General features: G+C 44.3%; 1 protein-coding gene across 4 annotated transcripts in view; it reads right to left on the bottom strand.

Annotated features, from left to right (window-relative positions):
* Positions 1-14424, bottom strand: part of SULF1 (sulfatase 1) — a 176880-nt gene that overhangs the window by 9245 nt on the left and 153211 nt on the right. For 2 of the 4 annotated variants that reach the window (XM_060610700.2, XM_060610699.2), the window contains exons 18-20: positions 13572-13744; positions 10563-10705; positions 10345-10468 (exon numbers count right to left, since the gene is read on the bottom strand). In XM_060610700.2, coding sequence (XP_060466683.2) covers positions 10345-10468; positions 10563-10705; positions 13572-13744 — 440 coding nt within the window. Of the gene's footprint in view, positions 1-7137; positions 7204-8461; positions 8496-10344; positions 10469-10562; positions 10706-13571; positions 13745-14424 lie in introns of all 4 variants that reach the window. The other 2 variants (XM_060610705.2, XM_060610706.2) reach the window with 2 other exon arrangements.

Below are 14424 nucleotides of genomic sequence, written 5' to 3'. Positions count from 1 at the left end.
GGGACATTCTGGTCATCAAAATAAATAATGGTAGCAAAAAGATACTCATGGGATAAAATGAGGATCTATGAATCCTTATTGCTATAAATACATACATACATACCTACGTACATATGTACGTATGTACAAGAAAAAGGGAAATCTCTTGTCTATGGTAGAGTACCACTTAAATGTAGCAAGAAAAACAGAATTGGAAAAAATCATCCTTTTGCAGCCATCATAATGATTCAGGCAAGAATTATGGATTCCTCAAAAGGTAGTGGATGAATTATTAATTAAAAAAGGAAAAATAGTAGGCTCATAGTGGATTAACCTAGCAAACAACACCTCCACCGAGTAATCAAAAGTGAGACCACCAAACAGATGTCACGTAGCTTCCAGTAAGATATCCTGAGTGCACACTTCCCCTTCTGTGGTATTCCTGTCAGGAATGCACAATTTTAGTCCAATCATGCGGAAACATCAGAAAAACCCCAGCTGAGGGACATTTTACAAAACGACTCGCCTGTACACTTCAGAATGTCATGAATGCAATGAAGGGTTGAGGAACTATCCCAGATGGAAAGAGACTTAAGAGACATGACAGTTTACTACAATGTGTGTTTCTGGATTGGATCCCAGACCAGTAAAACAAAATCCTCCCCAACCCATAAACGCGACAGTACTGGGACAAATGGCAATATTTGAATATGGACTGTGGATTACATAATAGTATTGTATCAGTGTTAAATTGCCTGATTTTGATAAATTTACAATAGTTATGTAGGAATGTTTTTGTTCTTGGGAAATACGTACAAAAACTCTTACAGATAAAGGTATATGATGTCTGCAAATTACGCACGATTCAGGAAAAAAAGAAGCGTGTGTGTATATGCAGAGAAAGAGCCGGAGAGCAAGAGAAAACAATAAGGCAAATGAGATAAAATTTCTTGGAACTATTCTTGCAAGTTTTCTGTAAATGTAACATTGTATCAAAATATAAAGTGAACACCTTGTTAGACCTTAGAACTAAGCTTTCCTCATTTCTGTCCTGGTTTCTACCAGTCCTCCTATCACAAAAGGAGCTCCTTTCGGGGGGCCATTCTGAAGTTCTTTACTCAGGGAGGAAACGGATGAATAGGTTTGTTCTGACAAGTGAATTTTCAAAATAAATGCAGATGATTTCAAGTTCCAGGCGATTCTCATCCAATCTGGGAAATACAAAGATGGCAAAACCACTAACAGCAATTCAAAACCACATGCAGGTTGCAAGCTGAGCCACATTTCTTTCCAGACGGCAACTTATTTGCTTTTAAGAACATGACCACGTAATTATGTCACACTCTACGAGCGGGTGGGAGAGATCACGCATGCGTGGCATTGGAACTCTTCCTGGAGCAGTGGTGTTACAATCAACAAAGGCTGCTGGAGTGTCCTGAGAAGCAGAAAGGATAGTTTCTACGGAGAGGGCCTGATGCCTCCCACTCCTTCGGCCTGCTCTCCCCGCATCATCTCTGCCACAGCCTTGCCAAAACAGTGCAGTTTCCTGAAAGCACCAGGCTCTCTCTCTCTTCAGCACTGGCATTTCTTCCTAGAATGTGCTTCCCTGCCTCATCATCTGAGTCAGCTCTCAGCCTTCAAAATTAAATTTGAACATCATTCTCTCCGCAAAGCCTTTCGTGACCCTCCTCTTCTCATCCTAAGCACGTTGGGAAGGCCTACATCACGCCTGTAGATGAATGTCGGTACCTGTGCCCAACAGCAAACTGTAAGAGGTCCACTGGAAATTCACAAGCTTTGTAGTTTTACCGATCGTTGCTAACCGGAAGGATGTGTTCATTGATATGGCTATTCTCTTCCCAGGTTTCAGTTCTGAGGGCATTGATTTGATTTACAAAATTGAGAGAGCCTGAACAGGGTATCTGCACTAATGTAGCCATTCTTTTCTCTGAAGCCCTTCCCTGTTTTTCTGTGTTGTCTTTGAATGTTTTTCTGAAGGCACAGAGTTTCCAATATTTGGGGCCAAATCAGTGTGTATTGTGGAGGACTTTCATGCTGCCTGAAAATTTGCTTTCGGTTTTGAAATTTCAGAGCCTCTGATGAATTCAGGGTCCTGCAAAGTAACTAAAAGCCAATCATAAATACCTTTTTATTTGCTATGCACGGAAGATTTCTAGTGCACTAGTTTTACTGATGACTTGCAAGAACACCTATTTATTTTACAAATAAAAGACTACAAACCTTCAACTAAGAAGACAGTATAGAACTATCAATAAATGTCAGTTATGTCATTTATCTATAGACAAATGACTTTGTATAGTCAATGGCTGATTAAAAGCACATACCTGCTTATTGGGACAAAAGCACATAATTTTCCCTCTTTCTTAGCCCTTGATTAGTAAAAAACTTGCTAACTTTATTACTCATTAACGTGAAGGTAAATGTCCTTCAAAACTCTAGGGTTCTTTGATATATCTCTCACTATTCAACTCTGTTATAAAACACTGTTCATAGAATAATATATATTCAGGGCTTACTTGTGCTAAGCACTTTTCAGATTGCAGCCTATGTAATCCTTACATATTGTTCTGTATATGCATATTATTAGCAAATTTTTACAGATGAGAAAGTGCAGTTAAAAGTTTAAATTGTTGGGGCGCCTGGGTGGCTCAGTCAGTTAAGCAGCCGACTTTGGCTCAGGTCATGATCTCACGGTCCGTGAGTTCGAGCCCCTCGTCGGGCTCTGTGCTGACAGCTCAGAGCCTGGAGCCTGTTTCAGATTCTGTGTCTCCCTCTCTCTGACCCTCCCCCGTTCATGCTCTGTCTCTCTCTGTCTCAAAAATAAATAAACGTTAAAAAAAAAAGTTTAAATTGTTGAAAGAGTCAGCACAGTATGGAGATTGAAAGCACAGGCTAGAATCGGACTCCTTGGGTTGATTACCTACTCCATCATTTATCAGCTGTACAATCCTGGGAAAGTTACTGAGTTTCTCTGAGATCCAATTTTTTAATCTATAAAATGGGGATAACAGTGCTGACCTCACAGAGCTATTGTGAGGGGTAAGTGATTTAATATATGCAAAGTACTTAGAAGAGAGCAGGGGCACGGTAAGTCACGTGATACTGTTAGACACTGTCCCCCAAATGGGAGGCCACTGAGCCAGAGCTTGTGGGCAAGCAGGCCCACAAGACTCTTCACAACTATGTATGTTACCTAATCTGATCGACCCAGATCCTCCCATATTATTTCTCACAGTTTAACACTCTTGAATATCTCCTTACTGCATTCAGGATAAAGACCCAATCCTATTAAAAAAAAAAAAAAAAAAAAAGCAGGGGGGGAGGGGCAAGGGGCTCCTGGGTGGCTCAGTTAAGTGACTCAGGTCATGACCCCCGTGGTGGACTCTGTGCTGAGTGTGGAGCCTGCTTGGGACTCTCTCTCTCCCTCTGCCCCTCTTGCTTGCATATGCACACACACACTCTCTCTCTTTCTCTTAAAAAAAAAAAAACGAGGGGCGCCTGGGTGGCTCAGTAGGTTGAGCGTCCGACTTCGGCTCAGGTCACAATCTCGTGGTCCGTGAGTTCGAGCCCCGCGTCGGGCTCTGGGCTGATGGCTCAGAGCCTGGAGCCTGCTTCCGATTCTGTGTCTCCTTCTCTCTCTGCCCCTCCCCCGTTCATGCTCTGTCTCTCTCTGTCTCAAAAATAAATAAACGTTAAAAAAAAATTAAAAAAAAAAAAACACAAAAAAACCCAAAAACCCAATCCTCTGAGGTAGTAGGTAACCAGGGTGATCAGATTGTTTAGATTGCCCGAGGGTCCCAGTTTATATCTGTTGTACTGGCATCCTGTTCAGTTTAGCATTTGTCCAGAACTTTTGAAATTTTAGTTTAGAAAATAGTTTTTAAACACAATTATTTTATAAATCCACTGACCATATCATTGGTCAGCAAATACATATGTCAAATACAGACCATTTTAATTATTTTTAGTATGCCCTCTCTGGTGGAAGGATCCTTGTTTGGAAGATAAATTCTGTGGTCACCCGACATATAGCACTCTGTGAAACTGTCTCTGTTTACCTCTTCTGCTAGCCTCCCATTCCCTTGTACTACCATTGAATTGATCACAGTCCCCCGAATGGATCTTGCCTTCGCACAAACTGTCCCTTCTAGTTGGACCGGTTTTCTTTCCTCAATATCCTGTTCTAGACGGTGCCAGCATTGCCTTCAGCATGCAGCGTGAAATGCCACCTCCTTGGGAAGCTTCCCTGGATTCCTCGGGGTTGGGTTAGGGGCCCCACACGGCTCTTACAGAATCATCTCTTCCCCTGTCGGGACACTTTGTTTTCTGAACAGTAATGATAATACTTGACTGTGTTCTCCTCTAAGGCAGTGGCTTGCATACAGGTGGTCATGTGGATTCTTTCCTTCTTTATTTATTTACTGAATGGACGAAAGAGGATTAACTTTTCCCCCTCTTATCTTTCCTATTTTGAAACCAATTAAAGGTAAATTATATTCCTCAGTTTGGAGGGTAGGGGCTTAGAGTCCTGCAACACTTTTGTTCCTTTTTTTACGGAGAAGAAAGGCACCAGGTGTAGAATCACCCCTGGAAAAGACAAAATTTTGGACATCCTCTGGGAGCTTAGGTTAATTCTGACTTGCCCCTGCCCCTGATCCTGACCAAGTGGCCACTGTTGTGTGATGAAAAACTTATCCCGCCAGTTGGCACGGCTTGTCTAGCAGAGTTCTGGCTGGATGTCAGTGGCTGCCCAACCTCCCCAGGGCACATTTCTGGGCAGGGTGCAAGCTGTCCACTGCATATGGTGACCCCGCCTCTGATCCGTGTCCTAACAACTCTGACCCTAAGGCCCCCATCACCTTAGGAGGCCAGCCTCACTTCCCATCCCTTTAACCCCAAACCCTGACCTGAACCCAACTCTTGGTCAAGCACCTTAAACAGAGAAGTCCAACAGAGCTAAGCAAGCGCAGCGTAAAAATAAAATAGGGTGCACAGTGACCTATGTCAATTATTTCTCAGCAGAAGTGGAAAAAATATGGAGAGAAAATGAGTAAATAAAATGGAGTCCTGAGATGTGACAGAGAGAACGGAACCTGCTGAAGCTTCCTTAAAGTAACACGGAGCCGGGAAGTGAAGTTTGGGTTTTGTCCTTCAGTACGTTCAGGCAGTTCAGAAAAAAGACTGAGCTCTGGGTTGGCAGTGAGTGATGAGGAAGCTGGGGGTGGTGCTGATGAGCATCTCTTTTTGTGTCTCATGAAGTCGAGTAACACCCTTTGGAATCATAATATCACTATCCCCTTTCAAACACTGTCCCCTTCCTGTTAATGTTTTGCATCCACGCCCGCCTCACTGATAGCACCCATCATTGCTGGGGCTTGATGCTTGCCAGGCTCTATTCTCAACTTCTTGCTAGTGAGGCAGGATTTGAACCCAAGGCACACTGGCCCCGTCAGCACTAATCAGCCCCTAACACGCAGCCAGGTCGCCCACACCCATCTGCCAGCAGCGAGCTGTGGCTACAGGGCAGATGAGTCAAAAAGTGTAAATGCAATGTGGGCAGAAGCATGGGTGCCAAGGACGGAGCACAGCGTGGCCTGCCGGTCTACTGGGCGTGGAACACGGGTCAGGAAGCAGCCCTGCCAGCACGAGGCTGCCCAGAACCGATGGCCGGCCCCACGCTGCCTGCCATGGACACATAGCCCAGCTGCCAGGAGCAGTTCTGGGCCATCAAAGGGCAGCAGCATCAGCTTTCACAAGCAGTGGGAAAAATAAACACCCCCTCAACCTGTTGATCCTATTCTATTTTGCAACACAGAAATGATGGCTTTCAACTCAAGCCAAAAATTCCTTCCTGAGTCATGGCGGCTGGTTTCTGAGCGGTGCCCCTGCTCTGTGCTTGTCTTAACTGGAAAATGACCAGTATGAGTAAGCAAAGCGTTGCAGCCTGTCCCCGCCTCATGCGCATGCCACGGCACTAAGTAAATAGAATAAATATGAAGTTGAACGGGGAACAGACTTGCCTTTGGAAGGCCCTTTAACAAATACATGTAAAGATTAATTTTTCCACATCCTCAGAATTGAAGGCAGTCAAAAAGCCCTTAGTCAATCTCATGTGAGAGAAACGTTTCTGAAAGACTGCTGAATTTTCAAATTTCACATCCCTCAGGTTTGGCTACTATCACTTTTCTCGAAGTCTTTTATAATGAAATTTCATATGAAAATGCATTTAATTCGTTTTCTAAAAAAAAAAAAAAAAAAATCCGAATCTTCTTGGAGAATCGGGGCTTCTGAAACCTGGTAAGAGGGCCATCGCTGGAGGGCTGTGTCCCGGTAAGCACCATCTGAGACAGTCATTTCGGTGAGTCCACACCTACAGTGGCTTTTTCGACACCTGTTCCCTTCAGTCCAACGGGGCGCAGTGAGCAGGGGAGGCCACGTCAAACACTGCATTTGGGTATCCAGTGAGTCCCCGAGTGGGACAGGCAAATGCCCCTCAGTAGCCCTGTTTCAGGATTTCTTGCCTGCAATGTGGGTGTCGGCCAAAAGACAGCTTGCCCCCCGCATCATGAAATGGTAGGATCTGGAAGTGCCAGTCGTTGCGTGTTACACAGTGTCCGCCTATCTGTCCTTTGGGAAGGAATTTAGGGAGGAAGAGGCAACGGGTAACTCTGTCACCTTGCACATGTGCTTCCAACGGCCACAGTCTCAGGCGACCCCGTCAACAACGAGTTACCAAGGCTCTGACAAATGGCCTCACAAATGGCGGATTTAGTGGTGGGTGGCAGAGAAGGGAGAGGGAAGAGTCCCAGATGCTTGCCATTTAATCAGGACCAGAGTGCAGTTAAACATTCTTCATCTCAAAGTTGGCCGGGTATGACTTGATGGAGAATAGCTCTCTGACTCAGCTCTGACCAGGCCGGTGACTTAAATAGCCTATTAATACCCTTTTACCTCGTTCATGACAAGAAGTAAAAGAAAGCTCAACTGACAATCCCTTAGCTGTAAAATTGAGTGCCTCATAAAATAACTGTAAAGTCAATATCTAGTGTTAGGTCCATTAAAAATGTCACACTCTGGAAATGTTTTAATGTGGCCCCTGGGAAGCAGGCAAAACAATGCTGGTGTGTGGGATATTACCTCGTCAGCCCATAGCCCTGGTGAGACCAGCTTAAGGGTGGGTTCTTCTGCTCTGTCCTACGTGTGCTGGGGGTGATGTGGGGTCAGGGTGGGGGGGGGGAGGGCAGAGCAAGGAAAGGGAAGAAGACAGGAGAGAAGAGAAAAAGAAGAGATACATACATGGTTATTAAACATCCTCAGAAGTCCAGCTTTCTTTGTTTTATTATTTGTTTACATCTTCCCCGCCACCTTTCCTGTTGTTTAGCTTCTGGTCAGATCAGTGAGGTGCCCCGGAAAAGGAAGAATCTGAGAGTACAGCTCAGGAGGCTGGAGAGAGGCAGTGGGGCAAACAGGGTTCCCTGGCATGGCACTAAGGAAGCCCATGTTCCTCTGATGGATTCCTCAACTATGGTGCTGACTCCTCGTGACTCTGTTTCCCCACAGTGGAGGTGGTCAGGACAGTCCCCTCCTGCCCACACCGCACGTTTCTGACAAATCCACCTAAGGTCTACGCTTAGAGTGGAAAAATATCAAGGGCTGATGATGCCGGGTGATCCTGTGACATGGCCACCAGGCATGTCGGACCCCCTCACTGAACATGAGGTAAGAGGGATGGGTGGGGGTTGGAGAGAACAAGGTGGCTGGGCTGAGGCCTGTTTATGAAGTTTGGGTGTGTCAGGCGGTATTGTCTCTGTGCTGTGCTGAGACCTCTCTGTAGGGCTTGACTCCAGGTACCCTGTCCCCAACCCAGCACCTTCTCCTCACTCACCACCACCCTGCAGAGCCTTTGGAATCGTATCACTGCTGCCTTTCACCACTCTAATTAAGGAGTCTTAACAAGGAAGCTCCTTCTATTTCCTCCAACTTCGGCTTTTGAATGCGCTTAAATTTCCCATTACTCCTTTTTGGGTCTCGGGTCTTTGACATTCATTATACTTTGTAAAAAATCTCTAAACCGGTTTCCATGAAGCCTCTCCACCAAATCAATGTGTGAGCACCACAAGGGAAAAGAATTCTCCCAAACTCTCCCCAGGGCTCCCAAGGGTCATTCTATTTTTTTTCCCCCCCTTTCACAGCAATCCATGCTTAAAAGCATCATCTAATGAGCAAACACGCATGGGAGTAAATGCTCTGAGAGACATCCCGCTGTGACAGTCAGCTGATTAAAAGCAAAATGACAGATCTGTAACCAACGACACAATATGGTGGAGAATGCTGTTAGCACATGCACGCACCCACACTTTGCTCTGTGCAGCATGGTGAGGAACAGAAATTAGTTGAAATGGCTGGATCATGCAATTATTGGGAAAGAAGCTGTGGGGGAGAATAAAAAAAATGTGAATACCTGTGTAGGTCATAGCTTCCTCCATCTTTATTTCCTGACATAGGAAAATACAAGAGTAATTTATGTTAGCTTTAGAACTCATAAAACCATTCACTATGTCGTTTTCCATGCACAACATCTAAATCCTAGAAAGAAACATATTGTGTTAAATACAGACAGTGCTGAAGTCCCACAGAGCTTTTCTAGTAGACAGGTTCAAAATGAGCAGTGAAAGCTATAAATTAAAAGGTTTGAGATAAAATGTATAGGAGTTTCTTTGGTGGCAAAGGAGGAGAGAGCCCATTTAAAAGCAGTATGAAAAGTACTTCCAGTCAGTCTCAGTAAAATTGTGGTTATTTTTAGACAAAACAGTTGGGAAAAAAGGGGGGGGGGCAACAATCATCTCCTGTAGGAATTGTCTAGAAGGTGGAGGGGACTACTGGCTTCACTGGCTCTCCCTTGTGTGTCATTCCATCAAGAGACTATCAGACTTCCCTGAACAGAGTTAGGTCACCACCAGTAAGAGAGCCAGGTCTTTTGGGGGAGAACTGTCCGGGTATAAAATTTGAAAAAGCAATAATTGGTTCAATTTCTAGGCCTTATTGAGATTTTTCGTTTGTTTGCTTATTTTGTTTTTGGTGTGTGGAGGGGTAAGATTTGAGGAAAAGCTCAAACAGATAAGCAGGATATCCGAAAAGATTGGAGCTGGGTGGGGTCAGCGACCAAAGACCTATTCTGCAGCTCAGTCAGGACTGGACTTTACAGGCGGCCAAATGATTTGATTAAGGTGTTAACTGAGAAGTGTTGGCCGATGGCTGTGAGGTGACCTCTCTCACAGTGTTTATAATTTCTTTTGGGGTCTTTGCAGCTTGAAAGCCTCAGGACCCTGCAGGGGTGGAAATGACAAGAGGCAGACATTGATTCTTTGGAGGTAGGACCCCCTCCCCCCCCTTCAAGTCACATGACCCAGGGGAGAGGCCTACTTTTAGGGCTGGTGATATTGGCTCTGCCAGGTGCCCAGAGACACCGGCTATTAGGGACACAAAGCAAACTCAGCTGCATACAAAGGTCTCCTGCAAACCACTCCCCGCCACCACAGAGTTCAGCTCTTTGCTCTTTTGGGGTTGGCTGCCGTGCTGATGCCAATGACCTCGCCAGTGCCAGCTCCTTCTCCTCCCTTCATTGGACTGCTGGAATTTATGTTTCTACAGGAATTACGACAAACTGAGTATTCTCATCAATTAGGAAAGAGCTGGGACAGACACTGAAAAAAATGGCAGCCTCACGAACCACAGGCGAAATTAGCTTAATGCTGCAGATCTGGGAGGGAGCATCTAGTTGATTCCATATGGACCCTCTAACACTGCTGGATCCCAAGACAGCGAATTACCCAAGTATCTCTAGTTTCAGAGGGGAAATACTGGTACAAGAAATCGAATTCACTGTGTCATGGGCAGGGATCCAATCAGGGCAGCTCCCAACTGTGCTAAGCAGAAACAGGACATTGTGTGTTCCCATCCAAATTCAGTTAAAAAATGAGGATATCCTGGTTTGCCTAAGAGTATAGATCATGCCTGTTGACAGCAATAACAAATAAATCCCCAATGCCTTCATCCTGCTTGCCAGTGGATGCCTCTATCAGGAAGGTTTACTAGTAGAACAGACGTGTGGGACAAATTGGAATAAAACACTCACCAAATCTTTTGGCGTGTTAAATTTTTCATTAATGCTCCCAGAGATAAACTTAGAGAACAGATTATGTTTGGAACTGCCTGGAAGTGTCCCAATCTCTGGGTTTCTATGCATAGCGTCGTTTCAAAGGCAGAAAACTTGACAACACAAAGAATTTCCCAGGAAATACAGGAAAAAAAAAACAACAACCACCACCTTTTTTTCCCCCTTACCGACTTCAAGGCCCTTAGGTCTTGGATTGCACTGCTTATACCCTTGGCAGCTTCTGAGCTCCATGAGTTGTACATGTAGCTGGTTCAAAATGCCCCGTTCCACTGTGTGCACGGTGTTTGTGAGCTGTGGGTGAAGAGGCCAGGACAACATATTTAAGCTCATGTTCTGGCTGTTTTGTTTCCAACAACCTTCATAAAATGAAAACATACTGACTTACCTGATAAGGATCTGTATTCATATCAAAATACTCCAAAAAGCCAGTGGCGAACTCACAGAAAAGAAAATTATGCGTCTCATTAACTGTACGTAAACACCAGTAGGTATTATTGTTAGAGCTCGTGCAGGCACAGAAAGATCCCACTGTTGGTAAAAAAGAAAAACGAAAGGCAAAGAATGAAAAAAACGAAAACGTAGGCAGGCTAGCCATTCTAGCATTTCCTCATCTTTATAACTTAGGGGCACATTTTCTTTCTTGGAAGTACTATGTGTTTAGGTGTTAAAAAAATTGTATTTTCCCCCTCTCTAAGAGGTGGAAAGCGGGGAAAGGTGGAAAACAGGGAAAACGATGGCAATCTATGATCGTGAATACAGGCTGAAGGCCAGGGTGAAGTTTTAGTCACGTTGGTTTGCCCCCCACCCCTGTTGGGCAGCGGTCTCTGGAATAGGGTGGGTGGAGAACGGGAAGGGAATTATCAGAATTTACATTTCTGGTTATTTTTATCTTTTATTTATTTTTTTTAAAGGATAAAATGGTTCTAAAATAAAGACGTGGACTGGTGCCCTTGAGTGTCCTCATCTGGCCACACGTCACAAATGGTGCATGGAAAGAGGGAGTTCTGCAGCGGGAAGGGGTTTGCAGACGACTTGAGCCCAGCTCAGTGGATTGAGGGATGATGTAATTTGTGATCATTGTAGATGACACTTTCACATGAGACAGGCTATGACCTTGAACAGCTTTGGCATCATGCAGAGGTTCACTGGTTTTCTGGTGGAAAGTGTCTCAGACACTTTGGAAACAAAACAAACCATCCAGTCTTCTTCTATAGGAAGAAAGTTTCTAAATTTCTGACCTTTCCTGCAACGATAATTGAACTTTAGAAATATGCTGTCTAGCAAATACTTTTAAAGCAGTTGGAATAGGCACACTTATGCGCATTCATTGTCTACTATGTACTTTGCATGTATTAACTCATTTAATCCTTAAAAAAATCTTATGAGACAAAGATTATTGTTATTTCCATTTTACAGATGGGAAAAATGAGGCTCAGAGAGGGTAAGTAATTTATTTGAGGTCACACAGCTGACAAGTAGCAGCGTTAAGGGTCTGGCTGGAGGGTATACCCTTAACCACTATATGTCACTTGCCCACCTATCCAGTATTAAACACACTAAATCTGTCCCCTTAAGCTAAAAGAAATGTTTTAGACAACGAATGAGAAATGATTTTTTTTCTAATTTTATTTTGATAGACTATTTTTAGAGCATAAAATGGTTCACAGCAAAACTGAGCGGAAGGCACAGAGAATTTCTAGAGAATACCCCCATCTCCACAGATGCAGAACCTTCCCCACTATCAATATCTCTCAACACGGAGACAACTAATGAACCTACATGAACACGACGTCATCACCCAAAGTCCACAGCCTACATTAGGGTTTGCTCTTGGTGTCGTACGTCCTATGGGCTTTGACCAACGTATGATGACATGCGTCTACCAGTATAGGGTCATACGCTGGTACGTCACATCACTGACCTAAACATCCGCATTTCTCCATCTATTCCTTTCTGCCCACAGGAGATGATTTTTCAGGCTGCTGTGTTTCTAGGGGCCCAGCCCAGAGCTTGGCGGAGAACAGACCCCCACAACCTGAATGACCCTCAGAGATCCTCATGTCCCGGTTTAGGGAACACCATTGAAAGTCAGAATGCTATGAGTTTAAGAGTTCACTTGGCTTTAGCGTGGCTGGAAATGAAAATGCAAACTTGAACGCTGAAATCAAAAAGCATCAAAATGGAAAGACAAAACAAAATCCTCATAGGTAGGCCCGAAACTCCCAAAGAATGGGTCTTGGGTTCCTGCAGTCTCCAAATCCCACTTTGAGAAACACTGACCCAGCTGGTCCTACTGTGATCTTTTCAAAGAGGAGATCTGGGGTTTTAGCTACTCCCTGGGTCGGTAAGCCTTCAATCAGATGATGTGCCACAAGAATTTAGGGCATTATTTCTAGATGGCCTCAGTGAACACTGTGCATAGACCACCAAAACAAATGTGAAGTATAATTTTAAAAGCACACAATTGTTATTATTCCATGTCATCAGCAATTCCGTATAAAACTAAATATTTTGTGGAGTCTCTATTCTTCCCCACAAACATGACACTAGGTAGTTAAGGGGGCTGAGAATTAGTAGGCTATGGCTCCTGCCTTTAAGGGGGTTTCACTTCCTTTTATTATAGTTAGAGCATTACATGAAATACAGCAGCAACAAAATACATAGGAGGCAAAATCGTTTGCCCATTTATTTAGTTATTCAGTCATAGAGCAGTCTTGCTGGGTAGGCACTATGCCAGGAGGTGGGCACTATGTGAAATAACACCAACAGGAGAAAGACCCAGGGCGAGCTTGGCATTTTCAAGTAAAATGTGAAAACAAATCTCTAAAGAAAAAAATAATGCTTGGCAAAAATCATTCTAGAAAATAAGAGGATGCTCCCCACTTGAGTTATTCTAGGTCCCTGGTTTTATGCTGCTGAAGCCTTGGTCTTCAGGACTGTAGTGTGAGTCACTGTCTCTGCGTGGCAGCAGTTAGTGGCATTTAGAAGGAGCAATTGACACGAGGTGACGGGTGTTAATGCAATCATCATTTCACAGTCGGCAAAACCTTGGTTTTCGAGCATAATTCGTTCTGGAAACATGCTTGTAATCCAAAGCACTTGTGTATCAAAGCGAATTTCAAGAGCTGTTGGCTCAGCTGTGATCGTGTGACGTTCGGCGTCATGGACCGCTCGTACTGCAAGACATCGCTCGTTTGTCCAATTAAAATTTATTAGAAATGTTTGCCCGCCTTGCAGAACACGCGCAGAGCAAGTTACTCGCAATCCAAGGTTCCACTGTGCATAGACGTCAGGTCTGTCTGCCATACACCTTAAAACTTATACAGCGCTACTCCATAAAACTGGGAGAAAGATTTCTAAAAAACCCTCAAAAACCAAACCACTCAAAACTTACGGTTCCAGAACGGGGCCGTCTGCCAGTGGTTGTTGTCGTGCGTGAAGCAGGTGAGGCCCGGGAGGCTGCATTCCTCCCCCTTCCTCTGCCGTTTCTTCTCTTTCCTCTCCTTCTTCCTCCTACGGTTCTCCTTGAAAAGCTGCAGTTTGCTGTCTACCTCCTGAGCAGCTTCCCTATCCCAACAGAAGGGATCTGTTAATGATCGGAGAGCACTTTCCCAACGGAAACTACTATCTTCGCTCTGTATCTCACACAAATAGGCAGACACACAATAATAAGATGACTTTTATTTTTCACAGAGGGCCTCAAACTCTAATCGGCAAGAACGAAGGCATACTCATTAAGTGACAGCTCGCTTAGAATGTTACGGAGCCTTGGGGCGCCTGGGTGGCTCAGTCAGTTGGGCATCTGTCTTCAGCTCATGTCCTGACCTCGTGAGTTTGAGCCCAGCATCGGGCTCTCGGCCGTCAGCACGGAGCTGGCTTTGTTCGGATCCTTTGTCGCCCTTCTCTCTGCCCCTCCCCCACCTCTCAAAAATAAACATTAAAAAACATTGTAAAAAAAAAATAAAAAGAATTTGATTGAGCCTTAAAGGATCAACATTTTCTTCCTCATGTACATGTAAACACTGGTGGAAGTAGTCAATGTGATGCGTGGATCCTGCCACACCCTGTGGACAAATGGCTTCACTTCCTGGGGACTCAGTATTTATCAGCCATAACGTCAATGGATAGTTGGATTAGATGCCTTGGAAAGAATTTCCTTTGGTTAGTATTTTGTTATTTTCCATAAAAGGCTCAACTTCTAATATCCTAAATCCCCTTCATATGCCAATTATATTATTCTTTTAAAA

The sequence above is a fragment of the Panthera onca genome, chromosome F2 (assembly GCF_046562875.1).
Source record: "Panthera onca isolate mPanOnc1 chromosome F2, mPanOnc1 haplotype 2, whole genome shotgun sequence".
Taxonomy (NCBI): domain Eukaryota; kingdom Metazoa; phylum Chordata; class Mammalia; order Carnivora; family Felidae; genus Panthera; species Panthera onca.
The sequence above is the reverse complement of the archived record's forward strand: the minus strand, read 5'-3'. Positions and strand labels throughout refer to the sequence as shown.